Raw genomic sequence first — 20,853 nt, 5'->3', positions numbered from 1 at the left:
AACTTCAGAACGTATAACATTTAGATAAAATGTTCAAAGTTTTACCTCGTTAGACTGATATCAAAATTTTAGAAGTGAACAAGTGGCTCCTTAATTGTATGTTATTTATATTTAACTAAGATAAGTAATCGAGTAAACAATATGTTTATATAGCATAATTATTTGGAGTCATAATAATAAATAAGAAACCTATTTTGTAAAATAAAATGTTGCAAAAAATACTTGTCAGTTTTAAAGCTTACACAACACTTTTAAACCCGTTATTTGCGTTGCAAGTAAGTTTTTACAAGGTTTTCGTTAGAATATGCCTTATAAGGCAGTTATGTCAATTTTAGAAAAGCAATATAGTTGTTGGAGAAATTATTTTTTTTGTTAGTACGATAAATCGTCACTCAGTATTGCTTTCTTTGAAAATCAAACACTATAATGACACTTTCTTATCCATATTATTACTGGAGAAGGCGTCTGAATAAAGCATAAGTATTTATTTAACTACATATATATATATATAGTAACTTACTTGTTTTCAACGGTTTTAAACTTTTTGACAATTTTTATAAGTTAATTGTCCTCTTATTATTATGGACTACAAATTAATCTTTTAAGATAATATGTAACTTAAATTAAAAAATCAAATGAGGAAAACTATAGTAGAGTTGGTCAGGTACACTATACAAATTCTTATTGAATGATAAATATCTCTTAAAAGTCATCAATATTGAATATATATTATATAATCCTTCTGCATTGTGAAGTAAGACTAATGTTAGAGGGCGGTCTGTCTCTAAAATTATATCAGTAAGTAAACTAAAAAAAGTTATACTTTTATCACTGTTATAAATAAATTATTGTGCAGAATGCATAAATGACTTCCTTCTTGAATATTTTAAGAGCAAAAAGAAAAGTGAAGAAAATAAGAGACACAAAATAATCTATGGACAGAAACTGTGTGGCGAAAATGCTCTATACATAAGAGGTTGGGCCCGATATGACCAGGTGGGTAAAGGCACTCGATACGTAATCTGAGGGTCGCAGGTTCGAATCCCAGCCGCACCAAACATGCTCACCCTTTCAGCCGTAGGGGCGTTATAATGTGACAGTAAATCCCACTATTCGTTGGTAAAGGAGTAACTCAAGAGTTGGCGGTGAGTGGTGATGATTAGCTGCCTTCCTTCTTGTCTTACACTGCTAAATTAGGGACGGCTAGCGCGGATAGCCCTCGAGTAGCTTTGCGCGAAAATTCAAAAACAAACAAACATAAGGGGTTGTAAAATGGCAAATAAATTATATTCCAAATTATATTGGGGCTGATAGCGCTTTATAAAAACAGCGCTTTAATTTCTGTGTTGTATCTCATGTTACTTCTCATCATCGACGATAAAGCATAGTTTCATAGTCATAATTACACATTATATCTTGATAAATCAAATTTCATTGTCACAAGCCTTATAAAAGGTCCATAAGGTTTACTTATCACAGTGGAATTGCTGTGATTTCAGTGTCTTGCGTCATCTCATGAAAAAGAAAACGATGATTCTGAAATAAGACTGAAATTTGTAAACTTTTGTCATGTAAGCCATCGTAAGTTTGATATATTCGATTATTATATTGATAACGGTGCCAGTAAAACATATGTCTATTTCAATTGTTGCTTGTATTGCAAAAAGTTTCGAAAGCATTGACTTCACTTTGTAAATTGCGCGTATAACTCCGAAATGACTAGGGATGTGTGGTCTCAGAAAAGGATAGTTAATTTTCTAAATGATTTGTTGTGCGAGTTTCTCTGCTTCTGTGGAGAACAGGGCCCGTCATATTGCCAGGTGGTTAGGGAGCTTGAGTCGTTATCAGAGAGTCGCGGACTCTAATCCCAATCACACCAAAACATGCTCACCTGTTTGGCCGTGGGGCGTTATTAGTCACGGTCAATCCCACTATTCGTGAGTAATCCAATTAGAGACGACTAGCGCAGATAACCCTGGTGTAGATTTGTGCAAAATACACAAAATAGAAAACAAAACAATGCATGAAGAACATTTAAAAGGCCTCATTTTTGAAATATTTTTTGTACATCGTTTTAAAAACTCCATATACGAATATCTTCTCCAGCAAAGCTGTTACATATACATATGAGTCATAAATCAGTACATTGTACTTTCGACTGGTCGGGATTTGTCATGAATCCAATATATTGGAGTTAAACATATCCCACGTTGCGCTATGGTATCTGCAGCAGTACGCCACAACATTAGCATATACAAATCTTTCTTCCAGTTTTCTGTTAAATTTCTTCTTTATTTTATCAAACTTAAGATATTCGGAACTTTCTAGTGAAATCTTTATTTAAAAAAAAGGAAATATTCATTTTGTGAATAACACAGAATATTATTAATGCTATTATCAATAAGTGACAAAATTAGCAAATTCTTTTTTGGTAATTCAAAGAAATCTTCGTAGCATATATACTAACACTTAGTTGTTTTTCAGACCCCTCGGGCTAAACAACTATAATATCTGAGAGCTTATCCTAGCCTATTATACCTACCTCTGTTTCTTAATTATGTAGAAAAATGTGAAATACGAATAAAATAATTAGTACCGTTACATTTTCTTTCAGTTCTACCAAAAGGAGGACCTACGATCATTGGAACCAAGTTTCAGTACCACATTGGAGACGAAGTCAATGTCAGCTGCCATGCAGCTCCATCTAAACCAGCTGCAACTTTCAAGTGGTTCATTCACGAAGATGAGGTAAGTGTGTCATTGACTATCAGCTGCAACAATTAGAATTTGTTGTAAGTGTATCAGATCCCTGAAAGTATACGAACAGAAATCCTCATATAAAGAACATGAATTTTAAATTATGAGAATTTTTATTGTTATTGCTTATGTTGCAAATATAATTAAGCAAGAAAATCTAAATTCATAACTGTAAATTTGGAAATAAAATAGAAATATGTTCTCAAAGGGCTTTAGAAATAGCAGTATATTCAATGTTCCTTTGATATTGAGTGTACTGAAAAAACAGACTAGTCTTAATATTTTATTTATTATATGCTCTATGGCTTTACTCTGCTGCTTCTGTTTTACATACACTGAGCTCGCTTTCACTGATGGTTGCCAAACCGTCTCAGATATTATAGTATGTCATTGAATCCTGATTATAAAAAAATAAAGCATTTGGCATTTACTCTAACACTCATTACAAATGTTTCACATTTCTCCACGATTTTGCAAAATGTCTACATTTTAATAGTTACCACGTTAACACCAACACTTGCTCAAACTCTAGAAAACAATAAAGTTTAAACTTATTAAAAGTGAGTGTAATCTGTTGAGGATTACTAGTAAGCTTTACATCATTTAGATGGAGCTCTGTACCATAAATGATCAACATCTGTGCCCACGTGGCTGAAATGTTTCATACATACTTGTGTAAATTACTGCTTGCAAATTTAGGTTAAAAATTTTATAGAATACCAATATTGTGTAATTACATTTTCATAAACTCTTATATTGTAAAAGTTCTATACCAATATTTATTTAATGTAAACATTCCTTCATAAACACGAGTAGTGTAACCGTTCCATACATAATTTATTGTATTTTACGCGTCAAATAAATAAATTTATATGGTATAAACATTTCGTGCATAAGTTTTTTTATGTAAATATTGTAGGCTTAACGTTAAATATTGTAAACATTCTGTGAATAAACTGGTGTAAGATAATTTAAATCTCCTTATGAATCTGTATAGCGTAAATGTTCTGTGCAGAAAAGTGTGTATTGTAAACGCTTCCTTCTTCATTAAGAATATTATAATATTTACATATTAATACATTACATAACTAAACTAGTTTTATGTAAACTCTTTTTACATAGCACATTCTGTTACCATATATTTTGCTTATGTAAATTTCTGAAGTGTAAACGTTCTGCTGATAAACTTTTAAAGTATATATGAATCGTTCATAAATAAATATTTTTAAGAGGTATGTCTGTGTTTTATTATAGCAAAGCCACATAGGGCTATCTGCTAAGCCCACCGAGGGAAATCGAACCCCTGATTGTAGCGTTGTAAATCCGTAGACTTACCACTGTATTAACGAGGAGCTAAGAGATTCATACAAAATATAGTACGAGAAAAAAATTCAATGCAAAAGCAAATGTATTATAAATTTTTGTTGAAAAAATATTGAGCTGCAGACATTCTACGTAAAACTAATGTAATGTAAACATTCGTTACCAGACGTGATGTATTCAAATGTTACACATAATAATTAATGTTTTGTAATTTTGCCATACAAAATTATCTTGTAAACATTCATAATAAAGGTAATGTAAACTTCCATATACAGATCAATATAATGTATACGTAAATGTTGTCATTAATTAAAAACCAAATAACTGTACCCAAACATTCCGTACATAAAGTTTTGTAGAATAAGCGTTCATACATAAAATATATTCTACAGTACTTAATGCATTGTAAATGTATCATATTTATGTAGTGTAAACGTTTCATATGTTAGTTAGTGTTATATAAACGCCACACAGTCGCGGGTTCAAATCCTCGTCACAGTAAACATGCCTTTTCAGCCGCGTGGGCGTTATAAAGTGACGGTAAATCCCACTATTCGTTTGTAAAAGAGTAGCCCAAGAGTTGGTGTTCGGTGATGACGACTAGCTGGCTTTCCTCTAGTCTTATACTAGAAAGACCTCGTGTAGCTTTGCGTGAAATTCATATTACAAACAAGCAAACTTTTGCCCACGGACACGAAAAATTTTGCTTCTCCAAAGAAATGCAACTTTATCTGTAGCTAGTTTATTACACAGACACTAAATACATGTAAGGTCGATGTATTAAAATTTTACTGAGATAGATCATCATAAAAGAGTGTTAAAGGCCAAAATTCAGGGTTTAGTTGTCGGTCGTGACCCAGTGACGGTGTAATATATGGACCAATGTTTCTTATTATAAAGTTGATCCATTAAATATGTGTGTGAGTGCGTTTGTTAGCATATGTCGCCCAGAATTGGCTAGATCGATTACAGTGTGTTTTGCTACGACAACTGGAAACTGTGTTTTGATATTTTACATTTTTTTTACATATAGAAGGGGGTAAACAAGCCCCTGAAATAGGGAACATTTCCATTTTTTATTAATATATGACTTTAAATTTAAGAACACAAGTACTTCAGTTAAATGAGTGAATTATTATATTCTACAAAGCAGGATGTGCATTTAGCAATTAATGAGGTAATCAATCCTAAATGGAACATTATCTGACATTATACTTTACACAGTATTTGCTTCCTTAGCGAGCACCATCAGCTAATTAAATTAATTATTGTAAATTTTCCAGAATAATTGATCTATAGTATATGTTCAATGTGTAAAATAGTGTTTTTAAGCTTTTCATACCGACACTCGTGTGATGTGGTGGTTTGGTTTGTTTTTAATTTCGCGCAAAGCTACTCGAGGGCTATCTGCGCTAACCGTCCCTGGTTTAGCAGTGTAAGACAGTTAGTCAACTCTTGGACTACTTTTTTACCAAAGAATAGTGGGATTGGTCATCACATTGTAACGCCCCCGCTGCTGAAAGGGCGAGCATGTTTGATGTGATGGTGAATAGAACCTACGACCCTCAGATTACGTATCGAGTGCCTTATTCACCTGGCCATGCCGGGCCATGATGTAGTGTGGTCGTTTCAAATATAAATGATGTATAACGAACATTTCATACAGAAATTAACATTGTTTAGATGTTTCACAGTAAAAAAATATATTGCGTGAACTTTCATAAAAACAAACACTTAACGTAGTGTAAATTTTCCATATCAAAATGTATGCAATACAAACCCTTTATCAATGAAAATTATATAAGGTAAACCCTTTACAGAAGAAGTAGGTTATTTAAACTCTCAGCATGTCTATTATAAAATTGTTTAAGGTAAGAATTGATCTAAGATGAATTTTCAACACATAGTTTAGTGTGGTGAAAACATTCAATATAAAAACAAACATCTGCTGTAATGTGAACGAATAAATTTACTATAAACATTATTGTAGTTTCACAAAATAAAATATTTCTCAGTTACACATGCTTGACATATTTATTTGAAACTGTTTGCATAGTTCAGTGTTAAACATATTATTGTTTTATTTATCAATAGAGATTCGTACATCACCATAGTAGCGTTGAAGAAAAAGAAATATAATAGGATAGTAAAGTGATATGTAATATTACGCACGGACGTCTGATGGAACCCGAATTTTAATGGATTGTAATTGAAAAAACAAATTTTAGTAAATTATATAACCCATAATACATTAGTGTATATATTAATAATTTAGCATATTTTTTCTCTTTACTTTCCAGATAATAACTCTAACAGCAGAAATACATTTCTATATCATTAATCTTCATTCTTACGAAATTTTTATCACGATGATTCGTTCATGAGTTGGGTTTCGGGATGGCAGCATAATTATACGTTGAGGTTAAAAAGTACTTGATCTGAAAAAGTACTGAATATGCTACTGAATTTACTCTGTACTGTGCGTGTGTGATCACAGTAAAAATACTCGAACTCATATCCTTCATGGCTAAATTTTAATATTAATAGAATTTTGAGTCGACTTTTGCTCATATTTTTATGGTAGATCAATATAACACTACGTTTAAGAAGAAGCATAAAGTTCGAAGTGTAAGAAGTTTTATTTAGAAACGTCTGCTGATGTGTATCAATTGACAAACAAGATGATTGTTATCATCACACAGTACCTAATCATTTTTGGAAAGTCACTCGAATTAGTGCTTTCAAAATCTTAAAATACAATACTGTAATTCGTATCTACTTTTATTCAAACTGTATTCCACATTGAAGAAGATAAATATATATATATCCAGCCTCTAGTGTGGCGTTTTACTTCTGTGTCTGTGTTTTCTTATAGCAAAGCCACATCGGGCTATCTGCTGAGTTCACCGAGGAGAATCGTACCCTTGATTTTAGCGTTGTAAATTCGTAGACTTACCGTTGTATCAGACGTTTTAAGTTCAATAAGTCGTAAAGAAAAATTCTGAAGAGCTGTTTACAGGTTGGTTTTATATCCAAGGCTAGCCTGAGGAACACAGTACGTGTGAGAATAAGAATTAAAGCGTTCTTTTTAACTTCAGGTTCCTCCCGAATTTTTATGGTTTGCTCCCATCGTTCGATATAGAGATGGACTTCTTAGCAGTCAGTTGGGACTACATTTTGTCGTAAAGGCTTCACATTTAGTGAATGGTATGTTGAAGTTACGCTGTTTAGCCGATATCTCACAAGCGTACTCCATGACAAGTGAAGAAATTATTGTTGGCAATACTGTCAGGGCATCTGGATTGTATACAGGTGAGTTGATATTGTTTATTGTAACAATAACATTATTTGTATGTATGGTGTTTTTAACTGTACTTATATTTATATATGGTTTTGAAGAATATGTAGCATGCATGGTACTAATTTATTCTTTTAGGCTTTATATATATGAATGATATTACATCTTATGATGATTATCTTTATAATGCTATCTTTTGAGGAAAAGCGCTAACTCCACTGTTGTTGGCAAGAATAATTCATCGGTTATATTTCCGTGTTTCGAAGTTGTATTTAAGTCTCATAACACAAGTTAATATTATATTAAGGGAGATAATGGCGTGTATGAACGAACAATATGCATAAAACTAATTAAGTACAAAGTTAAGTATTCATCGAGTGGTTTTAACACGAAGTTTGTGAATCAAAAAGATCGAATTATTGGGATTAAGAGTTTCTGGTATTGAAAATAGAACAATAATTCTACTATAATAAATGAATCGATCTATTGATTAAAAAAAAGGAAGACTTTACGGTATAACTAGCTCACCTTTAAATAGTGTTCTGCGTCGAAGAAGTGGAGTTTACAGAACTGGCTGAACTGTGTTCTTATAAATAACAGAAGTATTCGTCTTTAGGCAGGTACTGCACCACTTAGCCATTTTACTATGACAAGTAAGCTTTGGTAATCCTTCCTTTCCATCTCTATCGAAAGAACTGGCAAAAACCACGGAGTAGACGGCTTTGTAGAGTTGAGTCACCAGATCTTGTATTTCTCAATGTATGCGGTTACTAAGTTGTTTCTTTTTTTATTTTAGGTTGTTATATAGGTTTTACTCTTTTGCAAATCTGGAAACTATTACCAATTTGGACATGTTGAATGACAGTTCATATTTCAGATATAGGGAAGACTTTAACTCTTTATTCACAAATAGAAAATGGAGTACGGGAAAGCTTTAGGAAAAAAAACAACTCGTGAAACATATCACGAAACATATAATGAAACATATCACGAAACATATCATGAAACATATCACGAAACATATTTCACCGACTCGTAGACTCGATAATAAACACAATGCTTTTCAAATGACTAAAACTTCATAAGCTTTTAAAATCGGAATCACGGCACAAGGAATAAACACACAGTACATAAATACCACGTACTTTGCTCAGAAGTGGTTTCCTTGTTGTAATTTAAGGATAAGAACATCACAGTAATATTCTGTTTTGCACTGACCCTTCAGACATAACTAGATTTTGCCCATTGTTTATTATGTACTGAAACTTTACTTCAATTTAAAGTAATTTTAAACATCACACCTTGTGTCTCTGATTAACAACTTACACATTTAGCTAAAGCTGATCAAACATCATTTATTAAAATAAGTAAAAAGAACGTTGTGCAAGAATATTTTTCAACTTTATTGTAGAATTTTAGAAACTATTTCAACAAAATAAATATAAATAACGTGTTTTATAGTTAAGCTAATTACAAACTTTTGAAGGGGCATGATTCATTTTTAAATTTTCTACTAAGCAGCTGGACAACGCACATGAAATTGTAGTATGTCTTTGGATCACCATTTACTCAATGAATTCTGTTAATTAATAAGTCGATTAAAATGTGTCGATTTTTACAGCTTATGTAAAGTTATGCGGATATCGTCCATCTAAATTACTTTCTCTGAACATTTGGCAAAATGAAAAGTTAATTTAGTCTGTGCATCTATGGATCACATTTTACCATTGCGTAGACATGTGGTCTACCTGTCCATTTGTACTGATGCCTTCTTCAACCATGCACCATCCATACCATAAACGAATATATTAAAAATAAGGTCCAGACAATTGTTTTGTTTTGTTTGTTTGTTTTTGAATTTCGCACAAAGCTACTCGAGGGCTATCTGTGCTAACCGTCCCTAATTTAGCAGTGTAAGACTAGAGGGAAGGCAGCTAATCATCACCACCCACCGCCAACTCTTGGGCTACTTTTTTACCAACGAATAGTGGGATTGACCAAGCGTGTTAAGGCGTGCGACTCGTAATCTGAGGGTCGCGGGTTCGCATCCCCGTCGCGTCAAACATGCTCGCCATTTCAGCCGTGGGGGCGTTATAATGTGACGGTCTAAACGTAAGCCTAAGTATTCTATAGGAACGTATTACCAACTGACTAATTTCTGTCGTTTTTGATGTGGTGCTTGCAAGATTGCTACGTACCCTCATGTGCACACAGATAAAAGAGAATGTTGTTCACCTGCAAAAGGAGCGGATATTGCTTACAATTTTGGTGATCCTGGCAAATATCCTAAGAAGTTTTATGATCAGTTGTAGAGTTGAAGTAGGTTTTCAAGGTGTAAAGCCGAATTCGTGAAGCGTGGTTCTTACTGTTTCGTCTTGATAATCACAGCAGTTTCCTGTATTATAGTACATACAGAGACCATGAACATTTAACTGGGAATTCATAATACGATATTCTTCAAAATATCTACCGGAAAGAACCAGATCTATGATAGAGTGACCACAATTTTCTTATTACAGACCTATCAACACCAGGATGAGTATCAGGTTTTGTCAAGCTACAAATACTTGAACAATTTTGACAGTTTGAACCTACGTCAAAAGTCCTAGTGTATTATTCGTCAATTAGTCTCAGGTTCACACAGAAATAAAACATATTTGGAACAATCATCAAAATTTTAATTAGAAAGCGGCACAGTGTAAGTGTTGAAATATTGTTCTAACACAGGTAATTTGTGAAAACCAAGCGCTCTCACAATAGAGCATTTATAACGAAAAAAATATTAACGTCATTTTTGTTGGTTGCAGTGAATTGAAATCTTTAATCACGCTAAAAATGTGTATTTTTAACAGTGTAACCTTCTTTAGGTGTAAAGATATATTGGTATTAAAATGGTATTGTAAACCTTGAAATTTTTACGGACAATATAAGTATATGAAAGCATTCAATGAAAGAGCAAATGTATGTGTTTTTACTGTATAATATTTGTTTGTTTTTGTTTACGTTATCCCCTCTGACGTATAGCAATCGATGGACCGCGCATAGAAGGTGGCTTAACTAAATATCAAGTTGGAGATGAAGTTGACGTCAACTGTACCTCCAGAAAATCCCAGAAACCCGCAAAGCTTTCCTGGATCATCAACGATAAAAAGGCATTTGATTTTTTAAAACTTTACTTGATAATTATTGCAAATAATTCTATAAGAAGTAAAAAAGCATATTTTCATCTACGAATTTCTTACTTTACTTTAACCCACTTCGTAACATTAAGTTTAACGCTATGAATTTTATAACATTATATTTCAACTCTAGAAATAAATTATTATATGTATTGCATAACTGTTATTACATGGTTTATCTATCTCTTCGCATTAATTTACGGAAGTATCACATCATATGTCTTTGGTATACACTGTGATACAGAGCTAATATTATGTGATAATTCAATCACACTACGTCTATCAGTGATAGCTCCATCATTGCTGTTTGTTTACATAAATACTGCATGCAATATTTTATTTACTTATGTAACATTACGTGAGCATAGAAATATTTAATATGAAATTGAATTACCTAAGAAAATGCAATAGTATTCGCATATACGTATTGAATCATTGAAGATTTCCAATTAACTTATTATTATCAAGTTTAAGAAGAACGAACAGTTCCAAACTGACTAAGCTCAACTTTGGGTAAAATGTGTGAAGTAAACGTTGAGAGAGACAAGATGTCACATGCGCGATGATTATTTATCGACAAAGGCAAAATGGAGCTACTTTTTGTTACAATAGAGCGTAATATACTATATACATACACCCATACTGAGTATATGGTACAGAAGATTGGGTACATTATATTAAACCAATTTTAAACATACAAAACAAAAAGTTACTTGGTAACCACAAATAATATAAAACTGCGTTGTATTGGCATATATCAGAACTACTTTTTGATACCTTTTTGCATTTCGGAATTAGTGTGATGACACCTGAAACTCATTTTCTTTGGAAAGATATTCAACATTCTTTTCTGATTCTTAATATTCATACACTCAAATTATAAAGATGTGATCGTACTAGAGATTTAGAGTATGAGAGACAGGGATATCTCTTGTGCCTAGTGCCATTGTAGGTCACGTTGGGAAAGGAACCATACAGCAAAATATCTTAAATTAGACATACCTGATCCGGGTAGAATTCTGTAAAAATAAAAATCGGTACCAAAGACTGTTCATTGAACCAACAGAAGTATACAACACAATAAAGTAGCTAATCTGTCTGAAACGACGACAGAATTTACGTGTACCCAAGTGTGTACCACAACATACATGTTTTATTATCCAATACCTGAAGTAGCTTGAAAATGAAACGTTTATTAAAACTATTCTATACGAGAGCATATTGGTCAAGTCACTGAATGTAACATCTACTGATTTCTGTGTGATTGAACTGCTGAAACATGTGTTGGGAAACAGCTGTATTTCTGTAATAGATAGATTATGGAAATTACCAGACAGGAGGAACGTGATTTGGACATTACAATCTTGTAAAGGAGTCTTTTGTAATGTAGCCTACACTGCAGGGTTGTTTTCAAAATATACGATCGTCACTGGAACATGACTGGACGTGGTTACATGTGCTGTAATAAGGAGGTAAGGCCTAAAAATTGGTTTAAGCCCAAGATGTTCGAAGAAGCATTAAATTAGTATTGATGCTCTGATCATTTCACTTTCAAGTCATATGAGCTTCGTAAATCTTCGTGCAGTTTTGAAATCCTATTAACTAAATATTGTTTCCAGTGTCGACAGATTATACAATACTGATGATTTTTCACAAAATGTTGTGATTAATTATTCTGAATAGAAAATGAAATTGAATTGAAACTTACTAGTTAGATTGCAAAGTCTTGAAAATAATACTTAATAATAAGGTTTTATATATCACTGAAATGAGTTTTTCAGTTTCTTCCTACTCACAATTCTGACTGATATCCACTCAAATAAATTTCTAATTCTAGAGAGATGAAAACATTGAAACCCGTTCTTTAAAAAGCCACCTGTTCTCTGATCCAATGACACGTCTTCACTAACGTTGGACTAAGAAGAGAAAATTAGACAGAAAGTTGGTTTCTGCGCAAAGGCTTCATAATAAGCAATATTATAATGTTGAATGGGGTACCATCTGATGTATCAGCCTTAATACATAATATAATTAGTTTACTCTCCGTCTTGTTTAATACTTTAAAATGACAGAAACACCTTATGCAGAAAAGTGTTCCACTTATTGCATCAAACACTGAATGGAAATACATCCTTTAGTTAGAAGTGCTAGAGAGATCCAAATCGAGCATAACATTTTATAATTCAGTGTCTTGAGCTGTACACATATGTTATGCCTTCCAAGAGAATTGAAATGTACTGTACTTGAGGGGCTTATCAGGGAACCTTCATCAGGATTTTAACACTCAGTCTTTGACTCTAGCACGAACTGTCTCTTTTGTGACAATAGATTCTTGCCATAGAGCTCTAAGAATTCACACAGAGACATGTTATTCAGTGCATAACTTTGATTGTAAAGCATAATATACTAAAAGTCTGTGATGAAAGAGAAGATGACCATAAATATTTCAAGTGAAACCTCGCTGGCAGCCTTTTCTATATCTTTTTTGTTACAATTGTTATATTTGCTACTACCACCCTCCTCGTAAAGAGCATCCTTTTTCAAATCCTCGCTTGAAATATTGCCTTTCTTGCTTCCTACTCACCGCTTTCAATTCTACTTTAACGTGCCAAAAGCATACCATAGCACGTGCCTTATGGCGCGTGAAGTAATTAATGTAACCTGAAGCACAAATTTAAACAATCAAAAGGTTCATAAAGTTCGGAGAATTTTGCAGATAATTCCTCTTAATGTAAGTTTGTTTCTTTTTTGTCTAGAAAAATGAAAAATTCCCTCATATGTTACTCTGAGTAGACTTTTACACACCAAGACAAACAACAAGCGCTAATGATCCTCTACCCATTTGAATGTTGTCGATGTAGAGAACGTGGCACAAGGACACTACTGCATTACAAGCATAAAAATAATATTATTTTAGCAAGTATTCCCTAATACCGTACATGGACTCCTATCACCTCATAATTCCTACTTTACTTGCATAAAATTAAATAAACGTTAAATACATTCAAATTCGTTTTTACCCGATAGCACCTTTAAACAGTAGAATTTTATAAATTTTTGTGATATCTTGTGCAACAAGAGCATTTGTTTTTCCGAACAATATATTTACGATTTACGAAAAATATATACGATTAAATTTATAACAACCTCTTAGCATTAAACATAGCTTAATCATCCTAACTGTAAACCTGTTTAAAAGAAAAGTCACTGCATGAAAAAAAATGTAACTGTACGCACTTTTACGCGTTTCTTATTCAGCAGTCTAACTATATGAATATAATAAAATATTAAACAAAAAATTACTATTCTTAATAGTGTTTTAACGTTATGTTTCCTCATATAAATTGAAAGAAAAATGTGTTGACAATGTAATTAGTTATATATTTATGTAAATATCGTAATTTCTCTTGCAGAATATACTATTTTATTTTTACAAACTTGCCTTAGTGTTTCATTCTTTCTTTTGCTGTATTTAAGAAATTTGTTCAATATATATTTGACGAAACGTCCATTTATGAGCATTTAACTGTTTCAAAACATGTCTTGTAATTTTGACTGTTACTTCTATATTTATTTTTATTGAATAATAAAATGTTCTCTCACTTTTTTCATATTATTTTTCTCCTTTGTTCTCAGTGTTCTAGTATGTAATATTTTTGAATGTATATCTTCTTAATTTGTGATCGAGCATGGTCCAGATTCTGGATCTAGTTTATAGCCCATACCTACAGAAAAGTGCCTTGGAGTCGTGGGTGCTAATAAATGTGATAAGCAATCCACGTTATTGGAATATAATAGTCCAACAATTCGTGATAGGTACTTTTTCTCTAGTTAACTATTTTAAAAGTAGGATCAACCAACTTAGACAGTTTGTTTTAATAACATTAGGCGAACCTACAATACAAATAAATTCTTCACTTCAAAATATATTTCAAACGATTAGCAAAGGATGTTGTTGTGCATTTCTAATTACAAATATGGGAAAAGTGGCATTTTATTATTTTTTCAAAATGTAATCACAGTTTTAAGCCTATTTTTGTGAATGACAGGCTAATGCAGACTTCATTGTACCATATGAACTCCAAACGTACCCTAATGGGCTAAAAGCTTCGCTTCTAGGATTGAAGTTTGTCGTTAGAGGGCATCACTTTCACAAAGGAGAAATGAGACTGAAGTGTACTGCTACACTAACTAAAGTGATACACAGTAGCAGCGAAGAAGTTTTAGTAGGCGGAAATCAACAGATTTCAGGACTGCATGTATCTGAAAATGGAAGTACAGGTAAAAATATACTCATATTCAGTATTTCGGTAATGTAAAATTGCAAACTTTGAAAAGTATAATACCATTCATGCGTTATGTAACCAAACAAATAACAATAGTGTTATAACCTACGACAATTCTGTTATAATAGTTTAATTTTCTGTTTAGTAATCATATATATATCGTCTCAATAGATGAGCAAAGGATTTTAAGTGCCAATCACAAAACCTTGATACTGCCATTTTTGCTCTCAATTATTTGATAGATCAATGAATAATGAGCCACATATTCAAACTATCTTTACTGAATTATATGTTTAAGGGAAAACAGTTCGACATAAAAAGGATTAACAGGTTCACTGTAGTGTCAGGGTGTAGGAAGTTACACGATTTTCTTCATTCTGTTTATGTTCATTTGGAAAAGTGAATGCAAATGAAGGTGGAAAATAGAAATAAATAAAATCTGATTACTTTTTCTTGTAATTCTGGGATCTTTCTCAAAAGCAGACTTGGAGATTTACATGAGATAATTAATGACTAATTTTATCTTCAAAATAAAATTTAGTTAATAAAATGAATTTAAAATAAACCAAAAACAGTATTGTATAGTTAGGTCTTAATAATCTTGACATTTCCAAAAAATTTTACTCTTTAACCTCTGAATTTACTTACACAGCACGAGGTGTTGTTTGATGCAATTATGTTGTTTTACATCTTTTAGGGTGTTATTGTTTGTTATTAAGCACAAAGCTATACAAAGAGCTATCTGTGTTCTAGCCACCACGGGTATGGAAACCCAGTTTCTAGTGGTATAGTTATGCGGACATATTGCTGTACCACTTGGAGGCATCTTTTATGAGAGCAAATACTTAAAAAATATCCCTGAAAATATTTGAAAATTTGTTTTAATAACCATATTTTAATTTCTTTATAAGAAATATAAATATGATTTCAGTTCACATGTTAATATTCTTCATATGTTTCGTATTTGATTGTGAATACCGTATTTTAACTTCATTGTAAGACTGGATTCCCAGCTAGTTTAATTACTATACATTTTACGGTATTCCTAATTTGTATCATTGTTATCCAGGTGAGTTGATTTACAAAACAGGAAATTTGAAATATTGTGCGTGTGCATCCAAACTTTACTACAGTGACTTCAAAGAAAGGAAGAAACACAAGTCACTAATAATAAGCAAAAATATCTTTATCAACACCTTAAACTGGTTCAAAGAAAACCAAGAATGAAAATTAAAAAATGCAAAAAATAACGTTTTAAACAAACTCCAATGAAGTGTTACTGGAATATATTATTTTTAAGTGCTTTAGCATGGGCCCAGCATGCCCAGGTGGTTAAGACACACGACTCGTAAACAGAGGGTCGCGGATTCGAATTCCCATCACACTAAACATACTTGCCCTTTTAGCCGTGGAGGTGCTATAATGTGACGATCAATCCCATTATTCTTTGGTAAAAGAGTAGTCTAACAATTGGCGGTGGGTGATGATGACTAGCTGTCTTCCCTAAAGTCTTACACTGCAAAATTAGGAATGGCTATCGCAGATAGCCCTCATGTAGCTTTGCGCGAAATTCTTACAAACTCGACACCAGGTAAATATTTTGTGAAAGCAATCCTAAACATTCTTTGAGAGAGAGAACTCACGAGAACTAACAAACATTTCTTCTATTGCTATTTATACGATGATTTAACTTCACGAAAAGAGTAAAAACTGAATTACATTTTGAGTATTGACATAAACTATCCGCACTTAGTTTGGGGTTCAAAGGTCTCCACACGGTTCACATAGGCTCACATTCCACGATCAGACTTCTCCATGATCTATAACTACATCTTTCGCTATCCCAAAGAAGATCTGTATCCGAAAATAAACCCATGGGTTTCTGGGCACATGTGCTGCTTTTGATTCGGCTAACTTTTGAGAAGGTGTCTGAACACAATTTCAAAAATGGCACGCTGGGATATCGATTGGCTCCAGACAATCAAAATACAATGACAGGTTCCAGTCAAACCTACTCTAGACTCTCATTATGTCTGGGTGACCTTCATAAGACGTTTTATCCCACCTTCGTTTTAACAGGATGAGGGCCACGCTGTATAAGTACAAACATTTCCAGATTACTAAGATTCCAACAACTATAATCCTAAGCTGTGGGAGTAATTCGCGGACAAAACTAAAACAAAAATGAACAAATGTAGTGTGAACTAGTATATGATGATCCGTAAGTATATTGTATAATGTAAGTATATTGAGGATGGATACACAACTACTTTAACCAATGAATACTGTTTTTATCCCTTTAAACTTGATTTTAATATGATGGAGCCGATGGTCAACTACGTTATCTACAGAGCACAAGTTGGCGTTTAAACATTAACACAATGCTCGATATTCCTCACTAGATGGTCAATAATGTTAAATAATGAGACAAAGTATGGTTTTATCTTGAATATAAATTTCACTGGAGTTTATCAATTTCTGAACACAAATAGTTTTATATCATTTGCGATAAAGGATACTTTATCTCACCATATCTCACCATTTATGTGAACTCGCGCACTCGTGCTGGTGTAATGGAATAAAATTCGGTTACAATTATTCACATATTTATTTTATCATATGACTTCGCGTTATGTTATTTCATAGCTGGTTTTAAGGAGTCAAAGAAGTTTTCGATAATCTTTCTAGGTGTTGAGAAGTGCTAGTCCATAATAGGAAACAATTATTAATTTTATTAATTATTTTATGTGCGTTCAGTGAATATAATTAATATACGTACTAATACTTTTCAAACCCTACTTTTCTTGTAGTCGCCGCTAGTGCGGAAATATAATTACAATTAAATTAATTTGATAAGAAGATAGAAAATATCAATTAATGTATTTTTTAAACTGCGTGCTCTACCTCAATTTACAATGTAACTGTTTGTACAAATTAGATTGAATTTATGTAGCTTTGAGTCATCTCAGAAATTGTGTTCTATAGATTGCTCTCCCTCTTAGAACTAGGTGCTATCATAGGTATAATAATTTAAATAATGTAAATCATTGACCTCGAAAATGAATGTTAGTATAACGGTAACTCACTTTCTGAGGTAATGAAATGTATTTTAGTTAAATCATTTTTTTCTTACATTGATTACCTTATTTTATCAAGAGTTTCCACAATGTTCGCTTAATTAAATTCGTTACGTTTTAAAATTTTATCCAACTTATATACTTTTTTCTTCCAAATCCAACTTTATTCTTTTTAGATAGTAAGCTTGGAAATACATTAATTTGAAAAACTCCAAAATAAATAAAAAATTTAAAACCTGAGCACACTTTTCCAATGGCACAGTTGTTTCTTTTTTTCTCTGACTTTTTAGATCGTTGTAACTAATGAATTGCAAAGAATATCACTATCCAAAAAATCAAACTAGCGCTTTAAGCATCAACACTGTTAATGGAAAGAAATAATAAACTGAATTAATAATGTTTTTTATGTTATTTTTCTTTCAGTGGCAGCAGTAAGCATCTCTTTGAGGCAATCGTGCTGGATCACGATCACTTCGTTGTTGCTTTTGTGTCAGATGTGATATTACTAAAGATTATTCATAAAATCCAAAGGAATTGAGTGTCCCAGTATTCTACACAAAGCATGCATAACACTATTTGAGGCCATCCGTAAACTTCTTCTCTGTTTAGCTCGAAATATGCTTGTTTATATAATGATTGGTGATCTAATGGTTGTTGTCATTCATTTACGGTGGCCTGGACGATTACAGACAAACTGTGTAATCTGTGAAAACATGTTATGAACGTGAGTGTTATAAAAAAAAATGGATATGTGTATTTTCTCATCATTACACACGAAGTGCATCAATAACATCTTTGATGCAAGCTGTGCCTTGTGAGTGTTCTCTTTTTTTTTTTTTGGTATCAAGTAGACGAAACAAAAATGATTGTCTATCATCATTGGTAGTAATACGTTACTAAGTATAATGCTGAAGTATTGAGCCGTAAAAATAAGATCCATTACTGTGATTTCCAATTGAAATGAAGGTTTTTTTGTTAATTACCCAACAATAATTTATTGAGAACAGTCCCTAAGTTTCTTATTTTGTATAATACATAACATAGACACTTTAAGTTAAATTTAACTTAGTTATCTATTTCTACTACTGAGACTTGATCAAAGTCATTCCAGTTATCGTGTCTATGTCCATTATTTAAGTTGTAATACTATCCTGGGGTAAGTGAATCCGACACTGTATGTAGATGTGTTATTGGATCCATAAAGTAATCTTCTATTAAATAAGTTATGATTGTTTTCAAAATTCATATTTATTAGACCTATATAAATGTAACTGTTTTCTTTTCAGAGCTTTACTGTAGTTTTAAAAACAATAAAAGTACCTTGAAAGTATTTAAATGTATTTTAAAAAGGTACAAATTAAAAAATTGTATTTTCAAGCCTTTTACTTGTATTAATCTTTATTGCTTCAAATGTTTGTTCGATCATTCTGATAAAACCTGAAAATACGAAAAATGCGAGTGAAATTCATGCTTAAAAGTTATAAAATGTTGTTAAGCCAGTTCTTATCGTTCAAGTTAAGTGTATTCATATTTGAGTTCAGGAATAAACAAATAAATAATGGTTACAATTGACTTGTAAAATGGATTTTTTGAAAACAAAATTATCACTTGCTTGTAAATAGTACTTTACATAACGTTTGACGAAAAGCTTATTTAAATCCATATTTTAGTTATTTCAGCTGTTGTTACTTTAACATTCAGGTGTAAACCACGTGGTTGCAAAACAATGGCTTATTTCGTTTAAAAATAACAAATGACATTTTTACTGGAATATCTAATTTCAGTGTCCAAAATTTTGAAAGTATTATATGTATATATACATAACGTTTGTTCAAAGTTGTGCATCATTATTTTAAAATTATACTAACGAGTAACACAAGTGTTTACTTTGAATTGCTGCGTTTTGCTCAACAACAATCAACTATAAACTTGATTGCTTTCTCTTGCTACTCGTTTTGTTCCCCTTGGAATTATTGGAAAAAATACATTGTTCAATTGATGTAAGGTATTGTTTTGTCTTTAAATAAAAGAGCTTGTGCGTATTTTTGCATCTCGAACACTTTGTTTTATTTCATTTTTACTCCACTTTTCTGTTTTCCTAAAAGGAACTAATCTATTAAATCATATTTATAAATTCAATATCTATTATACTTTTTTCATCCCTTTTGCAATCAGTTTTAAAAATAATATTTTATATTGATTTTGCCAGTTTTTATAAGAAAAAAATATTTTATTTGAGTCTGAATATAGACGCAGTGTGAACATAAACAAATATATGTATAATACTGGCATCTAATTTAAACTTCAGTAAAGTAATACATTTTCGAAATAAGTTGTTTCGGTGTAATGTAAGGCGATTTATGATGTGAGATTAGAGGTTACCTTCAATAAATCTATTGTAAATTTCCACATTATTTTGATCAGACAGTATATTGGAAAACAAATTATAAATATCAGCTATCAATGTTTATGCTAAGTTAAGTTACTAAGTGAAACTTATTAAACTTTTAACTAAAATTATACTTCTTCTAAATGAGTTTCACATTCTCTATAATAATAATAATGTTAGATTTCTTAACAAAAGTCTTGATTTTTGCAAGGAGACATGAATGAGTTATAAATGGTAGTCATATGTTATTCTGTCACGTAAGCTAACCTCAAGAGAAAACGGGGTGAGCGCTATTTCTATTGTTTGTAAGATCCTCAGTGACAAAGCGCTATATCTGCGGACTTACAAAGTTAGAAATTGCGTGTCGATATCCGTGGTAGGAAGAACACAGGTAGCCCATTGTATAGCTTTATGTTTAATTTCAAACAGTTTTTTAAGCTCAAAATTAAGGACGGTTATGTGCTAATAGCCCTTTGTCTAGCTTTGTCTACTTTTAAAGTGCCAGCGTGAAATTAGTAACATAACAAATGTAATTACTGATACT

The 20,853-nt window shown here is 32.0% G+C and overlaps 1 protein-coding gene across 1 annotated transcript in view; it reads left to right on the top strand.

Annotated features, from left to right (window-relative positions):
* Positions 1 to 19,930, top strand: part of LOC143239356 (uncharacterized) — a 102,198-nt gene extending 82,268 nt beyond the window's left edge. The window contains exons 4-8 of the mRNA XM_076480346.1: positions 2,615 to 2,748; positions 7,179 to 7,392; positions 10,403 to 10,530; positions 14,607 to 14,838; positions 18,344 to 19,930. Of these exons, the coding sequence (XP_076336461.1) occupies positions 2,615 to 2,748; positions 7,179 to 7,392; positions 10,403 to 10,530; positions 14,607 to 14,838; positions 18,344 to 18,420 (785 nt within the window). The 3' untranslated portion in view covers positions 18,421 to 19,930. The remainder of the gene's footprint in view (positions 1 to 2,614; positions 2,749 to 7,178; positions 7,393 to 10,402; positions 10,531 to 14,606; positions 14,839 to 18,343) is intronic.
* Positions 19,931 to 20,853: the final 923 nt, after the last annotated feature.

The sequence above is a fragment of the Tachypleus tridentatus genome, chromosome 13, assembly GCF_004210375.1.
Source record: "Tachypleus tridentatus isolate NWPU-2018 chromosome 13, ASM421037v1, whole genome shotgun sequence".
NCBI lineage: Eukaryota > Metazoa > Arthropoda > Merostomata > Xiphosura > Limulidae > Tachypleus > Tachypleus tridentatus.
Note: the sequence above shows the minus strand (reverse complement) of the source record. Positions and strands in the feature narration are given on the sequence as shown.